We start from the raw sequence: 18276 nt of genomic DNA on the forward strand, positions 1-18276 counted from the left end.
CACTGGTTTTTAAAGTGTCATATTTATTACAATGATTTTACTGAAAAATAGCATTTTTACAAAAAAATACTTGATTAAAAACACACACACGCACACACTGTGCTTCACTTCCTGAGTCAGTGGTGTCTTAAGACAGTAGCACATTTCAGTAGAAAATTCCTCACTTGTGGTTTTTACTGTCCTTGTTTAGGCATCATCAATAAAAATCAAAATTTTCATGAAAACCTGCATGCTTAAAATGATTAAATCGACACTGTAAGCCAGATTCAACTAGTTGGTTTGATTAAATTGTACATTAAATGAAACATCTGTGAATCGAAAAGTGCTTGTGAATTTAAGTGCGTCATATTAGCAAAATAACTGGCAATTGCAGTCCAGACTACGTAAAGAGTCTGAATGCAGTGGTATATATTTTAAAATGACTACAGAAGTTTTGATAAAATCATTTCAACGCTTTTTTCCCACTTTTAGTGCAGATCAGCTAAAAAAAACCCCAAAAAACAAATATAAAAGCTTCATAAACCTGGTTGCATAAATGAGCACAGCATCGATCTGATCATTTCTGTATTCGCTCTTCAAGATCTGATGAAACTTAAATAAATATCAGCTGTTCTAGTGAAAGCAATCTAGCTGGTCAAAGGTATCAATCAGGAGAAGGGTACAGAACAATCCCACCAAGAAAACAGACTAAAACTGGATGATTTTCCAATATGCACACTTATGTAACTGGATAATTCAGATGTCTTTGTTTTTCAGTCAAATACTACAGGATATGCAACATGTTAAATTTGAATATGAATAATTTATCATCGTCTCATTTTATTTGCATCGCAGAACACACTTTTTAGATCCACTGCAGTCCGTCTTGAATTTGCCTGTACAATTTAAAACCTTTCCTTTCGTCAGTTCTCTGTGACGCATCTTTAATGATGCCAGATTGGAGTTATTTACCCACGACATGTTACCATAGCAAATTATGTCAAATTAATTAGCGACACCTTCACAAACAAATAAAAATCAACAACAAAATTACAATCAGACGACATTTATCCTGAGAGCAGCTGTCGATCCACGTCGGGCTTTAAGTCCGTCTTCATTGCTCCCCACGCTCTCAGTCCACCCGATGAGTGGACTTTTAACCAGAAATTCTCAGCGAAACGCAGAGCATATCCATAAAAGAATGCCTCCCTAAAACTTTCACCTTGAGATAAAGTCAGTAATTAAAAGTGGCCGGTAAGTTTTGGAACCCCAAAACGAGCAAATGGTTACAGTTACTGTGAAAAAATCTTGAGATATATCAGATTTTTTTTCATTTTCACTCCCAACGGCTGATCGATTTCATGTTGTTCATTACGTCAGTTAAGTCCAGCCTATAAATTATTCAGTAATTGTCGCTGCTAATTGTTGAATCAGTGGTGAGTGTGAACACACACAACCCGACTGAGCAAAGAACTCGTTTTGAACTGGATCTTTAGGCACTTTGTTACCAGCAGCCTGTTGCAAAGAGGCAAATTGTTCAACGTGTTCAGTTGAATCTAACAAAAAGCAAAAACCAGATTCCTGTTTCAACAAAAGGAAAATCCTATTTTAGCTCAGATGTTGTGGTTCCCAAAGGGAAAACAATGCATCTTATAAGGGACCTGTCTCTGATACTGATTCTTCTTCTTTTGTCCTCCACATGACACAATACGCTACCAAGACCTGGTACTTGAACTAGACTTGCATAGAAAAAAACAACCAAAATCCCCCCCAAAAATTATTTTCAAGTCCTTTAGAAACTCTTCGCAACTCTGAATCTGGACCACTTTAAAACGACCATCTTGGAAATTATTGCTTCATGCTAACATAAAGTAGCTCCTATGCTAGCTTAGCATAAAAAAGACATTCTGGTTTTTCCCTTGACTGCCAATCAACGGTCATCTTCATTTAGCTTTAGAGATAATTTTCTATCTTAAACTGCAGACATTATGTCCTTTTATAAATACTTTTTTTCTTAATCCTGCCAAACAATAGTGCCCTGCAAAAGTACATTTACCCCTTAAATCTGACATTTTCTTATGTTACAATCATAATCATTGATGTGGTTTAATGGGGTTTTACGTGATTTGTCTGTGAAGCGGAAAAAAAACAATTTATGGTTCTCATTTCTTTATCAATGAAAGTCTGAAAAGTGCGGTGCGTATTGGGTTTTGCAAAACCCCCTTTCACTGCAAATGTAACTGAAACCCTTTTGAGGTGGAATGAGCACATCTTGAGACTAAAATTTCGTCTTTCCAAAAGAACCTGACCTACGTCTGGACTTTAATTGAGCCGTTCAATCTCACGAACATGACGCGATTTAAACTTTTGTTGCAGCTCTGAGTGTAAGCGTCAACGAAAATAAGTCTGAGTATTCTTCTTCTTCCACTTCATGATTATGCACCCTTTTTTTGTTGGGTTACAGTCACATAAAATCACCATAACACTCGTTGACGTCTGTGGTTGTAACCTGACAAAATGTGAACAATTTCAACACTTTGGCCACCATACACTTTAAATTATTCTTCTGAAGATATTTCAATGCCAAGCCTGTTTAGCAACAACAGAAAATATTTTAGCAATGATATAAGTTATTGCTTAAAAAATGTAGGCTTCAGAATCAAAAACACATAAAGTGCTTAAAACTTTTGCACAGTTCTCTATTTAGGCACACAAATGAAAACTTGATACAAATAATGCTCTTAGTCAGCTTGTTAACAGCAAAAACACAATAATATACTAGAAAAAGCTCCCATTTATCCTACTGTACTGGCTTTGACCAGGTGTTTCGTCCCTAAAACTGAGAGTTTAATCATCAGCACCAACCCAAGATGAAACCCTTCAGTCCATTTAAGTGCAACCATCAGTAGCCGCCTTCGGGTTTCAAATCGGCAGCTTTCAGTATATATTCTCCGATGAGATCGGCTGAAAAGCTGTCCGTCACCTGGACGTCTGCGGCTGTGGTCCCGCCACGTACAGGTACCTCCAGATGGCGTAGTAATGAATGCCCGCTCCGACCGCAACGAAAAGATGCCATATGGCGTGGGCGAATGGGACGAGCCCATCGCTCTTGAAGAAGGCCACGCCCACCACATAGAAGACGCCTCCCAGAGCCAGCTCGCACACGCCTGCGCGGTCCACCTGTGATGGAGCAGGACACATGTCACTGAAGAGCCTGGGGGCACGGCAAGGGAAGGCAGGGAAAGTTTACTTGTGCTTGGTTAGAAGTGGTTAGAAGTAAAAAAGGAAAAGTTAAATAAATTGACTAAAAGAATAGCACAGAAACTAAATCCTACCCAGATTTTTTTTATTCTCATGTTAAGGGACACTTAGTAAACTGGCCTCTGATTACTTAGAGAGTATCAAGTACCATTTTTTTCAAATTGAATGTTTCTGTTGCTTTCAAGTGTTTCAAAAGTTTACCAGTCTCATCCCGGAGGACGCGGCTACTGTTGATATCACAAATGTGAGGGCAAAACACTCCCAGTGATATCCGTTACACTCCTCGCTCCTGTTTCAGTGATGTTTGAAATAAACCTAAAAGCCGCTTTGGCGAATTCTTTTAATCTTTTCTGAAAATAACATGACCAGATTTAAAGATTTAGCTGGTGAGTTCGGGGCCTCTAAACTCAAAGCTAAGAGGTTTTAGAAGAGCAGATTCAACTTTCAGGCGCTGAAAGCAAACATTAGGGGCTTCTAATGAGTCTAACCACAATGATTCAGAAGAGAAGAAGGTTAATGACAAACATTTGCATTTGTTGGCTTAGCAGAGCAAGAAGATGTGTTCGGAGGAAATGCGCTGAAGCAAACGGGTCTCGGCTTGACTCTCTATAGGGGCCGTGCAGTTCAACCACAATGGAAGGAAGTGTCGAACGATAAGAGAAGGGCTTAGCTTGAAGCTGAAAACAGACAATAGTTAGACCCTGTTGTTTTAGTGCTCACCATGGACAGAATGACCAACGCAGGAACAGCCCCCATTGTCACATATCCCAGCAACTCTCCCAGTTTGTACCTGCGGAGCAAGAACGGGAGCGTCAAAAAGACAAGACTTCAGAGTTTCACCTGAACACATGAGGGCCGGAGTTGGGTTTCAGTCAACACGTTCACGCAAAGCTTTAAGAACTTGAGAGAATCTTACCTCTCGTGGAAAAAAAAGACGTACGTGGACCCAACGCAAGCCATGACCCAGATCAGCCAGCGCATGTGGTACGTCCAGGGTCCTAGCTCCCTCAGCATCAACCTGTGGATGGTTTTAATGCAACTCTGGTCACGTGCCTCCAACTTGCAAATGTTTCCCCGCACATGCGCCAACATTATAGACACAGTTATTCAGTGACTGTAAGGAGCCGTTGTCCTGTGGCGAAGCATGAACATAAAGTCTTGCGTCATCAGCATTGATGAGGGAGGATATGTTGTAATGAAACCAAAGACTCAAGACGAGACACAATATTGAGTTCACAAGATGAGACCAAATTTTAGCGTTACTTTTAAGAAAACCACAAAGATCCAATTTATGCTGCAAAAAGGCCTTTAGCCGATCTGACATCTTTCTTCTTCTGACTTCTTGAATCTCTCCAGACCTTAGGACAGAGCTTCAACTGTCTGCAGTGCAACATTTACCACTGCAGACCTGCAGACGTCCTGGCATTGGAAGTCATTGTGATGCTTTCTGTCTCTTTCAGCATCAGAACAACTTGCAGTACATATCGACAGCGGCCTCCTGCCATAGGTGAAGTTTTAATATTGCAAAATCCTGTACGACAAGATCTCGTTACTCTACTCTAGAGCTAAGGCAAGTACTGTATATTGATGTTCAACAGAAAGGAGCCTGAGAATTGAGCCTTGAGGAACTCCAGGTGTAATCTTTGTCCCACAAGTAAATCCTGAACCAATTTAGCACAGCACTGTTCCAATCTCTCAACCAATAAGGGTAACGATCAACCTGTCAAATCAAGTAGTGTCAATAGATGCCATTTAAGACCTTAATGATGGTGTCCCAGTGCCTAAAACCCAACCGGATTAGATGGCGTTTGATTTTTATTTTTACAGAACAATCAAATCCAAAGACCCACCAGGGAGAATAGGAGGCAGCGATGAAGAAGTAGATGGCCATCCGGTCACACATGTGGAAACGTTCCTCCACCTTCCTACAAAAAGTTACAGACGAGACATTTCAAATTCAGTACGGTCTTATGAAATTATATCTAAAATGTTACGCTTCAGTACTAGAAAACGCATGAAACCACCGGAAAGTCATTGTTTTTGACAGATTTGAACATTTGTAAGCGGTCTTCTACTGAAGTTTCAAACAAGTCGCGTTCTTCTCTCCACTATTGTTCTCCCACTGTAACATGACAGACCCATGGCGACTTGAAAATCTACTAGAACTGCTGAGATGCACACAGGTGCAAGCACCCACCGGAGATGGCTGATCTTCCAGGCGGCCGTGTGGAAGAGCGTCGAGGTGAGGAAGAGGCCAGTGAGACCGCTCCCATAGAGCAAGGCGGCGACCCGGTGCCATTTGTCCACAGACAGGAAGTAAAGCGCAGACCCGCCTACTATGCTGGGAAGAATCCAAAACTTAAAAAAAAAAAAAAAAAGTCATAAATTATTGTTGGGATTAACTCAGAGCTTCATATATATTTTTTGTTGTTAATTCTTTAACAGAAGGCTGAAAGAAATATTTTATATTTTGGCTGGGACGAATGCTGGCCTCGACTTCACACCAGAGGTTTCAACATGGCGGCGAGCCTAAACTTTGTTTCTAATAGCTTTTATGAACATCATTTTAAGTTTTTCCTTCCATAAGCAAACAAATTTTAATTTTCTCAGCGTATAGTTGCAGGCGCAACATAAAACATTGGTTGTTGACCCATTTTACATACAGCTCTGGAAAAAACGAAGAGCCCACTGCACTGAACCCCACTGAAAGCCTCATGGTTATTCCACCAAATATTGATTTCTGAACTCTTCTGAGTTAAAACATTAGTATTGTTGTTTCTAAATGAATATGAACTTGTTTTCTTTGCATTCTTTGAGGTCAGAAAGCGCTGCATCTTTTTTGCTATTTTGACCATTTCTCATTTTCTCCAAATAAATAAATTTTTGCGTTGAATTTCAGAGACGTGAGTAGTAAATAGAATTTTCTTTTAAATTCAATTTACTCAAACATACCTATGAAAAGTAAAATCAGAGAAACTGGTCATTTTAAGTGGTCTCTTATTTATTTCCAGAGCTTTATGTGTCATGTTAAATATTTTCACCACGTCACTACTGTTGACGGGAGGATCGGACTTTATTGAAACGCAAAGTTCGCCTTGCAAGTCGTAACTGGGGGTAGTTGGAGTTGTTCCTCGTTTCCCAGTAGGAAAACCCACTTTTGAGGGTGCGTTACTTGATTTTCAGACTGGGAACTCAGAATTTCCCAGTTCCAAGTACAACTGGAATGCAGCATTAATGAATGCTGAAACAGAAGGACTCTCATCTCTAACAATCTGGTGTCCAAGAAGGAGCAAATGTACATAAATGATCAGTGGCAGGTGTGAACATGCTTGGCGGTTAATACATCACGGCTCAAGCCAAAAATCTAAAAAAGCCTAAACACGACTGAGCATTATTTTTCCATTTTCTTCCAATTTCTGCATCCGTCTGTTTCGTTCCATCTGTGTGAGGCTGCAAGGATTACAGCAGATTAAATGAAACTCGCAGATTATCTCCTCCCGTCACACAGCCAAAAGAGAAAGAACTGTCCTCTCCATTCTGCCTCCACATCCAGTCAAACACTTCCCACTCCCCCTATACATGCTGGTCATCTTACCGCGTGTGTGACACAGTTGGCTGCGTGCTCGTACTCTGTGGGCTGGTATCGCTTGTTGGCCGGCACCCTGCAGTTCATGTACCTGACCGCAACGACGGCAGAGAGGCAGAGAACACATTAGCAGTAGATTTAGAGGCCAGACGGGTCAATTTGTGTCTTTACTGGTTCCGAAAACACAAAGGGAACCGGAGCAATGTGCTGGGCAAGTGATTATTCTTGGAGGATTTGCAGTTTTCTAATTCACATCACACTTTGTGTGACTTTTAGCTTTCAACATCCCCACTGAGGCCTTCCACTAAGTCACATGACTTTAAACAATGTCCAATTCTCCAATGACAAGTTGAGTTCTAGGTGAGCAGGCAGCCAAGGCTTAAACAAAACATTACCTTCCCCTCGTGTGTTTTTCTTCTGCTTCACCTCCTCCTAAGTGTTCTTTCTCGCTCAACCATGAAGCCAAGCAGCAGTAAGAGGTATGCGCGCATGATGATGAGCACACGGCCTATATGCAACCAAACGGCACGACCCGACCGGCGCGGACGCACCTGCGTCCCCACGCGAGGGGCTGCGCTCACGTAACTTGGTGTTAGTCTGGGCGAGTGGAAAAAAAAAAAACACACAAAAAAAACGTGGTTTCATAACATCTCCAGATGTGCTGTGAGCTGGGATGGAGGGATTTACTGCTGATTAAATAGGATGCACAACGGAGGCGTTCATATGCTAGCTCTCTGTAAACTGTGCACATCCATGTTAAAATGCCAGGCTTCTGTGATGGAGGAAATAATTTTTTTTTTTTTTTTACATGTATCCTGATCAAATAACAAAAACATGCGGAAAGAGCCTGTCAGCAACAAGTGCTGAATGTGTATTAAATGCAAAATAAAACTTTATTATCCATATTTTAGGGTGGGACAACTACATATGCTTGCATTTATTTATTTATTGAGTTTTACATGATGACTTTTTATAACGAAACATGATTCTCTGGGGGGGGGCAAAGGGCTAGTTAGCATATTTCCAGCAGGTTTCCCCAGCTACCCCTTTGGGGGCCGCCACTGATTGGTGGGGAATATATAATAGTCTGAAGGAATCAAAATAACTTATGGGCCATAATTTCAAAAGATCCCAACACATCACCAAGGGAAACACAATAACCACATAATGGTGGCGCCATCATGCTCTGGGATTACATGTTTTACCAATGTAGGTCAGAGGTTGTTATACAGGTGGATTAAGTTCTGATTAGTTCCTGTTTGTTTTGACCAAAATCTTTGAGTGGGTTTCCTTTTTTTAATCCCCATGCGAGTTCAAGAATGATTTCCTGGAATTGAAATTCCAGTTTTGAGAGTTGAATCAGAATTGAAAATAGATATCCTTACAATCATAATCTGACATCATCTTTGTTAATCACCTGTTCTTATATTTACTCCAGTTCCCCGGCATGACGAATTATAGTTTTAATCATGACAACAACAAAAAAAACAACGGAAGAAATCTTTATGTTTATTGAGATCCCGGGAGTCGTAGCACATATAGCCGAAAAATTAACGTAGAAAGACTATAAAAACACATCCAGCCATTTTAAAAAAAAAATAAATCAAAAGTTATAAAGAATAACACATTGAACTGTGGATAATAAACCCTTTCCAATATGCTTTGACTGGGTTTCAAATGTGAAAGCTGCTAAGATCTGAAGCTTATACATAAATAATTAGGCATCATCTGTCCTTCAACCCCGCCCTCTCTCCACCACAAACAGATCTGTTGACGTCTGTGGTGGCTTTAGCTAGTGGATGTGGGCATCAGGGTCCCAAAATGTACATGGCAGATCTCTTTATCACATTTTCACCCTTATTTTTCTGTTTGTATTCAACATGATGCAAAGTGGCTGGTCCTGCTTTCTGTAGCCTCACTGGAATTCCCTTCCTACTTACATGAGTTCAAAAAAACAAAACAGTGACATGACGAACTAAAGTCAAAGTTTTTATTGTCAAACTTCAAAGCAGAAATATAGAAACAATTAGTGAGATAACATCCGATGTTTGAGTAGCTGCCACTTCTTCCCCGTTTGTCCTCCGTCTCTTGAGGCCGTGCCAAGAACGCACAACAAGCGAGCAGCTATTCTCCTCAGCACCGTTGCTGTGTTTGTGGCTTCATGTGGCGCTCTGCTGTTCTCTAATCAGCTATGACAGAACTCTGAGTGTGTGTGTGCCAGGGTGTGTAATCAACTGAAAAACGGGGCTGATCGCACAGGATGGATGGCAGCGTTATCTGTCTTCTTTTCTGATCCTCTCTTTCTTCTTAACAAGACTTGCCTCTTCTTCTTCTTCTTCTTCTCCTTTTGTGCACAGATGGGCGTCACATGCCGGCTAAATGTTCCCACGTGTTTGCAGGAGCCCGGCTTTCTCCTCGCTGAGACAGAGGGCCCGTTGCGCCACACAGCGCATGAATAGGATCAGCTGTACGTAATAATGTAAGGATCAGAGCCTCTGGATCCCAGCGTGCGCCGCAGGAATCTGTGCGTGAGTAACTCCAAGGCTATTCCTTTCACTGCGAAGATCAAGTTAATCTCCTCTGGGAGTCCCGACTCTGGTTCTCACGATTATAGCCAAGCTTCCCCTTCGACGCAGTGAACGTCCCGGGGCAGGACTGGACTTGATAAACTGGTGTCACGACGCTGAACTATGACCCGCATCGGGGGAGGAGGGGGGGCTTACTGAGAAACAGAAGCCTGACCCATGTATGTGTTTCAAGGGGGTTACAGAGTAATATAAAATAGCAGATGATTGTGACGTAGAAGGAAAACTACACATGGATTTCTTTTGTTTTCAGCCATCTTTAATCTGACATATAAAACCACCACCAGTGTTAAATCAGCAGGGCCAGATTTACAAGGATGTGTGGCCCCGGGCAGAGCAGTTTTGGTGCCCTGTCCCCTAAGAAAAACCTATTTTATTAATGCAAATTACAGGACACTAATAGGTTGTCATCCACAGCTATGCCTTGATTCATGGTAGGTTTAATAGCCCCCCCCCCCACCAAACAAACGGCGCCCTGGGCTACTGCCCCTATGAGCTCTTCTTAAAATCTGGCCGATCAGCAGATCGGGGATAAAGTTGTGCAGACGTTTAAAGTACTGCTTGGTTATACAACAATATCCAGATTTGACCTTCTAAGGAGAAACTTACAGTAAATAGACAGAGTGAAAACAAGTGGTGGCAGCATTATGTTGTGTAAATTATTTTCTTCGGGGATACAATCCTGGACGACAAAATAATTAGAGAGCGAAAATCTTACGGCAGGACAGCCTGCAGTGAAATGGTTTAAATAGAAATATGCTCATGTGTTGGAATGGACCAGTCAAAGTCCAAACGTGAAATTTAGTGAGAATCCGTAGCAAAACGTGAATATTGATGTTTACGGATGTTGTCTATCCAATTTGACAATTGGACAGATAGGAAGTGTTGGCTTGGTTAATACACGCCACATGTTTTGTATGAATGAAAACGATGAGAGTCGTGAATGTTGCACTGACTTAGTGTTGGCCTTCTGGTTCTATCACATGAAGTCTGTGGTGGTTTCCATGTTACAAAAGGTGAAAAGTTTCAAGGAGCGTGAATACCTTTCGACGCCACTGTACCCCGGTGGAGGAAATACGATGATCCCGGGAGAAAGATTAATATTTGAACCGATTGCTGCCTCGCATATGCGCGCGCTCACTAATCCGTAAATCGCTCTGATTGTCCTCGCGCCAGCGCGTCACAGCGCGTGGTAGATGCACAACATCTGTCCGCCGTGTGGGAGTCTAGTTTCATTCATAATGAGCTCAAACGTTCTTTTCCCCCATAATTACCTTCCAAATTTGGTCTTCTTGAAGTCCATCTCGAGCGCAGAAAAGCGCGTGCGTCGGTGCGCTCGCGCTCTCTTCACCAACCCAGTAGCGACCGTGGTCTCCTCCTCCTCCTCCTACGGACTCTCCATGCCGGATGTCCCACCGCCGTGCTTTCGGAGATGAAAACAATAAAACGGCGCTCGCTCATATGTCCAGCAGGGCAAAAGCGACCTGCAGAGTGGGCCAACTATATCTGGAGCGCCGAGACTTCCTCCCCACGGAGCGGCATCACGACACGAGCACGGAGGGAGCGAAGCGCCGCGAGGAGGGTGTGGGGGGGAAACACTGAGCGGAGTTTGGTTTCGACTCCCGGACTTGTTTGCAGGATGTTCCGCGGGACTGGACTTGTAAGCCCTCCCCTCCCCTTTCCCCTCTCCTGGTGATAACGCATCAGCAGCGAACAGCTCCTCCTCGCTGCACGTTGGCGACACGCGAACAGCGAGGCTGGTGGAACATAACGCAACACTTTTAGGTGGGTTCTGTTATACAAACACAGGCCAACCGCTTAAAGACACAGTCCAGAGCTGTAGCTCTTTCTCTTTCTCTCTCTTACAGATGCACACTAATAATAAAAAGACAGCTGGGCAATGAAACGGTTATTATACAGTTTCACCAAGTATAACTTTTTTAATTAAAAAAAAAAATCTAGTTTTGCTTTGCATGGTTGTGAGTCGATGACATCACATTAGGCACGAGATTTCAAACTTTATTGGCAACATACAAGTCGACACATTGGGAGGAGAAGTTTGATGAAAAACAAAGAACAAATTATGAACTCAAAAGAACTCGTCAGCTGACTTGTGCCTCATGTGCTTTCTCCAAATGCTAAGTTTTTCTAAAGCGAAGACTTTATTTTGATTAAATAAACATTTTATTATAGAATGGGGGGAAACTGATCACAACTCGGTGCCTTTGTCTGAGTGAGCTTTATGAACATAGTGTGTGTTACCCCCCAAATGAACGTGCTACATCTTAACCCTCAAACTTTATTTAAGAAGGTGTTCTTCTTGTTTGTTTTTTGTGATTTTTCTGATCGTCTAGGTTTCAAGTTTTAAGTCTAGTGAGAAGATTCTGGGTTGAGAAGTCTGAAATGTGTCCGGTCATTCTTCTTGGTGTCAAATCGCTCATTGTTCCGATGTTTTTTACTCCGATGAATAAAATAGCACATGTTGCTTGTTACGTCTAAAATTGGAATCAAGTGGTCATTGAATTCATCATAGTTGCATCAGTTTTATTCGACAGTTTCTATCACTTTATTGCAACCATTCGCAAGGACACTACATTTATTTTTCTTAGCCAGTTACAAACAGGGAAATATTTCTAATAAAGTTTTAAAGGTTAAAAAAAACACTGTCCTTTTTCAGCATTTTAAGGAAGACAATATTGGACTGTGGCTACAGTTGCTCTGTGGGAAAAGGGAAAGCCTCACCATTCATGTAACGCTGCCTGCAAGATTTGATTATTCAGATTATGTTGCGCTTTTATAGGCTTCACTGGGGGCTTTGGTGTAGACAAAATATAGTATATCCATGTGTTTTGACATCGTTTAGCAGCTATAGAGCTGAACAATAAATATCATCTCCATTTGAGTTAGCACAAGACAACTCAGAAATCTGACTGTTGGCGTTTTCTGAAGTTTCTTGTTGAAATTCATAATAAGTTTCAACAAGTAAAAACTTCAGGAGAACCCATGAACAGCCTCAGCTTGGAGGCGGGTTTCTAAAGTTTGAGCTTGATTTGCAGCCAAAGGCAACAGGAAGAGGAAAGAATTTTAAGGGATACCAAAAGTTCCTATTAACAAACTTCCCATTTGTAAAAAAGAAAAAAAAATGACAAAGTAGCTTCTGTTACAAGATTTTAATTGTTAACCAAATTGAACAAAACCCAGCCAGAGTATTTTGCCGTAAACACAACGAAAAGACACAGAAAAGTAAATAAAGATGAGAATCTCTCGGTAATAAAAAGCAGTTACCCTGAAAAATGAGTAAGAATCTCTCTGATCAAAACTATCTCTTCACCACAAAACACTTGTAGACAGTAAACGGAAACTAAAGTTCTAATATCTGCACTACCTTCATCTAAACGAAGTACGCCAGAACTGCTTTTGGTTTATTACGGTAAAATCTTGCTAAAACTGTTGTCTTTCTTTGCCTTTTAAAAATGAAGTGTTGGTTTATAACATTATTTACTTATGAAGACTTTTGGTGGTAACCTTAAATATCATTATTGTTGTCTCACGCATTTCATTTATTTATCGTTTTGTGATCTGGCCACTAGAGCCATGAAAAAACTCCTTAAAAGGAAAATGTGTGAGCAGGTTTGAAAAGGTGTGTGTGAGTGAGGCGGCCTACAGACCTGACTTAATTTCTTCATTTGGGAGGAATTGGCCAAAATTCGTGCAAAGCTTTATGCAACTCCTGTGGAAGAATAAGCAAAGTATCAAAAAAATAAATAAATCGTGAAACTCAAACAGCAATCCTTTTGAATACAAAGAAAATGTCTGTAAACACCTGACTCCCCCACTCAGCTCCTTCAGACTAGCCAGCAGCAATTAGCAACCACTTGGTGGAACTGCACATCAGCTGAACTTATTATTACGAGCTGCTTCTCAGTGAAACACTGGTAAAAAAACGTTGCTAGAAGGTTAATAGAGGAGTCATGTTGTGATGACTTCCTGAAGGCGGAGTTTCAGAAAGAGCAAGAGCTTCTTAAAGTGACAGAGGTCCAATTTCAAGGAGTTAAATTACAAAGTCAAATTTTTCTTAAGTCTTATTTGATATATATAGCATTTTTATAACAACAACTGAAGGTAACATACTTCCTAGTTACATCATAGTTACTTGATTATGCTATAATTCAAATGAAATAAACGCCATGTGGCTGTGAAAGCATGTAAAACTGCCTCTTTTTAAAAAAACTAACTTTTCCTATTCTGGGATTTGGCAACTACAAATAATGTTGGTATTCGTAAATAACAAATACCAAAATTTGTTGTTTACCCATTACTTTTATAAAGTAAAACATTTCAGTCTGATTTTATTGACAGATGGCTATCTGCCTTTTTTATACAGCAACTGGATTTATAAATTTGCCTGCGTGGATAGAGAAGATAGAAAATACACTTTAAATTCAAACTTTTTGCACCCAATATTTGATTTAAAACACATCCCACCTTCATTGTATTGTAAATGGTAGTCAGTAGATATATATATATATATATATATATATATATATATATATATATATATATATATATATATATATATATATATATATATATATATATATATATATATATATATATATATATATATTTTTTTTTTTTTTTTTTTTTTTTTTCAAAGTCTGCTCATGCATTTCCTCAAAGTCACGTTTGCACTCGCTGTAAAAGTGAATGGAAAATTAAACATTATCCCACGGTGACCGCAGCCAGCAGAAGCCAGTTGAGGCCGAGTTCAGCAGCTGTGCGAGGGAACAGAAACAATATGCAAATACACGAACATCCTAACGAGTCAGCAGGACACGTGACGCGTTCACCCCGCTGTGTTTGAAGATAAGATTCAGTATCAGTGACTGTGTGGTCAAGCAACCAAATATTCTGGTAAATAACACTCCCACCAGCACACAGCGAGCAGGCCTGGGGGTGTGTGTGTGTGGGTGTGTGTGTGTGTGTGTGAGTGGATGGTTTACATACAGGAATAAATACATGTCAGAGCCAGCAGGTGGATGGGAACGTGTGCAGTTTGTGCTCAATCATTTATCGAGTCAACCTGCAGTTATCAGTTAATTTACACTCTAGATGATATTGTCCGCTACAAGATGAACATGGATTTCTGATTTACAGCTGCGAAAGGCTGTTTCTCAGGCCCCAGTTTCTCTGCCCTCTGGCCGTTATGTTTGTTTGGACAGCCTGGTTTGGACCTGCTGGCAGACCGGGGGACGCTCAATCCCTGGAAACGGTAAAACTGGACCAACTGACGTCGCTTTCTCTGAATCATAATGTAAGCAGAGTAGAAAGCGACCTTTGAGGAATTCACAAAAGGCTGCTGTGGTTGTTTAAAAGACCAAAGTCGAATCTCACCATGGCATTTCTCAAAGTACTCAGATGCTTGTTTTTTTTCCTCATTGCAGCCACTAACCCTGGTGTGTTTTACTGGGATTTTGTGTGACCGACCAACACAGAGTGGAACACAATTGTGACATTGTAGAAAATATGATGCCGTTTGTCTAAAACTGTTGAGCAACTGCATTCACGCCCCATGTTAAATACTGCAGAATCATCTTTTGCTGTAGCTCCGAGTCTTTTGGGATACGTCTCCACCAGTTTTGTACCTCAAGTCTGACATCTTTGATGATTCTTTTCATCGCAAAATAGCTCAAAGTCATTGAGAATCCGCAGGAGAGTGATTCTTAAACAATGATTCCTTTTTCTTTTTCTTTTTCCTTCATCCATCTTCTGATCAGTTCTGACCGGCTTCTCTGTTCCCTGTGACATGACACTGCCACCACCATGTTTCACTGCAGGGATGATTAAGTCGATGTGCAGTTTTATACGTTTTCCTGCCACACATATTGTTTTACATACATAATCCTGGTCTCGTTTGACCTGAGTACTGTTTGCCGTGTCTCTCAAATGGCTTGTGGGAAACTTTAAAAGTGGCCATATTTGTTTCAACTGATCGTTACTTCTCTACCTCTGGCTTTCTGCTGTGTTCCTCGGCCTCCGCGATGCTTTTTTTCTTCTCTAATATTACAAAATTCACTTTTATAATAATAGAAAAAAACTTTGCAGAAAACATTTTTATTTCAGAGCATCACAATACAAGGGGCTGGGTAAAAATGCACAAAAATTTTTTTTTCTGTAATCTCACCAATTATGCATCGTTTTGTGTTAGCTTGTGACATAAAATCCCAATAAACTGCCTTTAAGTTTTGTGGCTGTAATTTTACAGAATGAGACAAAAGTTCAGTGGGTGCCAATATATATATATATATATATATATATATATATATATATATATATATATATATATATATATATATATATATATATATTGCACAAGTATAAGCTGTTGATTTTACCGAGGTGTTCGGCGAAATCTCAAGGAATCGAACATTTCTGCCAAATTTAATCCAACAAAACAACACGGACTGCAGGTGCTTCCTTACAGAAACAAACAATGTTGCTTTGTCTTCTCCCTCAGCTGTGCTGCCCTTCTCCTCGCTCTCTTTCCTCTCCGTGCCTCTGCCAGCCGTCTGACTGTGTCTGGGTTCTGTATCCTTCCTTTGTTTGGCGAGATTCTCGCACTGAACAAGCAGCAGAGCCAGCCGGCGCAGGCTGCCAATTCCTCCTGCTTCACTTTCCTCCGAGTTGTTCTCCTGGCGACCCATATCACACACACGCACACACCCCCAAAGATTTCACTGGCATGACTGGTTGCTTCTTTCGCGTGTCCCTCGCCAATTACCGACGACTGAAAGACAAACTGCTAATTATCTTGTGGAGCAGCCAATTCTCAGGACAAGTCGGGGCTTGGTGCAAAAGAAAAGAGAAAAATCCCGTTGGATGACTAACGCTGCTGATGAGTTGAGACAAGTTGGGGAAAAAAAGAAGAAAGTGGTGATGTTAATGTGAATAAATTCAGGTGCTGTCAAATATAGTTAGTTTGTTTCATTTGTCAGGAGCTGGCATTCAGAACGATTAGGAAGTCTGCGGATGAAGACCAGATTTCCCGTGACGCAGGTTTTATGTAACATTCTGGCATTCAACAGGCTTCTGGAAACCTATTAAATCATTCCATTTTACCTGTGATCAGTTTGTGGAAAAACGTAATGCCCAATATGAACCTAACAATCGTGATTTTTTTAACCGTGGCGGGGAAGCTGGAGTACCTGTAGAGAACCCACACATGCACAAGGAGAACAGCAGACTCCAATCCAGGACCTTCTTGATGCAAAGCAACAAGTGCGACAGAAATTTTCTATCATATTAGGCCTATTAAATCTAAATTTTGATAGCGCTAAAAACAGTTAGGAATGAAAAAACATAAGTAGCTGATGAAAGTAACTAAAACACAATTGTAAAATAAGACACAAAAAACACAATTTCTGGAGAGGAATAATGGGGTGTTCCAGTTGAACTGATGGGAAAAAACATCAACTGGAACGCCTTCTGAAGTCAGATTTCCCACTGCGAAACTGGGAGCAACTCCACTACTCCCACTGTAGGCAGGACTTTAACTTAATGCAAAACTATAAATCAAGGAAATTGTGTAAATATATCTCAACTCTTGATTTTTTATTCATTTATTCTGCCCCCACCAAGTAAACTTGTGGCTTCTCTCTTTCTTAAATTCATGTCCTTGCCAAAAAAGACTTGTTTTTGTATTATTATCCATAATTACCCCCTTTAACCTTCTGTTTCTGCATGTTTTTGTATCGCCTTGTCAGATTTGTGCCTCTGTATAGTGTTGGTAAATCTTAAATCAATTTTTTTTTAAAAGGCGGACTTCCGTTTCAATATGGCCGCTCCTCGCATTAACAGTCATAAGTTGTGGTGGAAACTGGAAACGTGTTTATTTACAAATGTAAAAGTGCATCTCAGATTTATATTATATGTAACGCCTGCAATTTGTTCTAAGCTGAACCAATTAAAAGTGGCGCTTGCTTATGAAAAATAAAGCTTAGAATTATGTTTGTAAGAGCTATTGCAAACCATGTTTATGGGCGTCGCCATGTTGAAATCTGACTTCTTCACTAGAGCGCTGTTAGCCTCGGCTAGCGTCAAACCCAGCACCGAGGTAACACTTCCCAGCGAAGTGGAGCACACCTACATTTAGTTTTTTGCATCATAATTATAACATTCTGCATTTTGAAGGAGGTTTGACCCGTCTGAACCTTGGACATATAGTCTGGCTGCTCCTATCTGTTGAAGGGAGAGTGAAAACCCTTCTGGGGTCAAAACAGCAATCTGGTGCCTCCAGGAAGTGAGTGTGGTAAAAGGGTCTCAAAGGAATCTGAAATCGGCTTTTTCACTCTATTGGAAATAGTCTAACTATGGAGAACATTCAAAACAAGCGCCTAGATCTGGCCGTACGAGCAAGTATAGCAGACAAAGGAAGCCTCCAAATACTTTAAATTCCCATGGTGCTTGAGGAAATACAGTGGAAATTAGTAAAATGTGGGTGAGGCCTCACATCTGAGGTGTTCATATGCACAAAAATATATTACATTTTCATGCATCAGGATGAAATTACATGTTTTTTGCCACCATAAAAGCATTAAAGCTTAACTATCAGAACTGATGAGCAGTTTTATAAGCTTACATATTGCTGGCCGGAGTGATTTAATCCCCAAACAGTTTGCTCACAATGCTTATGAATGAAATGGGAAGGAAATGGGATAGGACAAACAGAGTATCTATCATAGTCAAAACAGGATTAGGAAATACATCCTCAAAACGTTCACAGTATTTAAAAGGGAAAGTAGCAGGTGCTGCTAGTCGTGTGTGTTTCACTAAACTGTTTAGTCATCAGTGTGAACATCTCAGTGT

General features: G+C 40.7%; 1 protein-coding gene across 1 annotated transcript; it reads right to left on the minus strand.

The window, feature by feature from the left end:
* Window positions 1–65: 65 nt before the first annotated feature.
* On the minus strand, window positions 66–11836 carry mmd2 (monocyte to macrophage differentiation associated 2). The gene is made up of 7 exons (XM_023348598.1): window positions 10686–11836; window positions 6836–6917; window positions 5438–5598; window positions 5091–5165; window positions 4157–4258; window positions 3961–4030; window positions 66–3159 (listed from the first exon to the last, which is right to left on the minus strand). Exons 1-7 carry the CDS (start codon window positions 10712–10714, stop codon window positions 2959–2961), a joined length of 720 nt encoding a protein of 239 aa, XP_023204366.1. The 5' UTR covers window positions 10715–11836; the 3' UTR covers window positions 66–2958.
* Between the last annotated feature and the right edge of the window lie 6440 nt (window positions 11837–18276).

The sequence above is a fragment of the Xiphophorus maculatus genome, chromosome 16, assembly GCF_002775205.1.
Source record: "Xiphophorus maculatus strain JP 163 A chromosome 16, X_maculatus-5.0-male, whole genome shotgun sequence".
NCBI classification, from domain to species: Eukaryota; Metazoa; Chordata; class Actinopteri; order Cyprinodontiformes; family Poeciliidae; genus Xiphophorus; species Xiphophorus maculatus.

Excerpts from the sequence above, each read along its gene's own strand:
- mmd2 (XM_023348598.1), bottom strand. The coding sequence starts at position 10,714 with ATGGACTTCAAGAAGACCAAATTTGGAAG. Across the intron at positions 4,031-4,156 it reads GTCTTTTTTTTCCACGAGAG|GTACAAACTGGGAGAGTTGC; the intron begins GTAAGATTCTCT and ends CTTGCTCCGCAG. Across the intron at positions 3,160-3,960 it reads CGTTGGTCATTCTGTCCATG|GTGGACCGCGCAGGCGTGTG; the intron begins GTGAGCACTAAA and ends GCTCCATCACAG.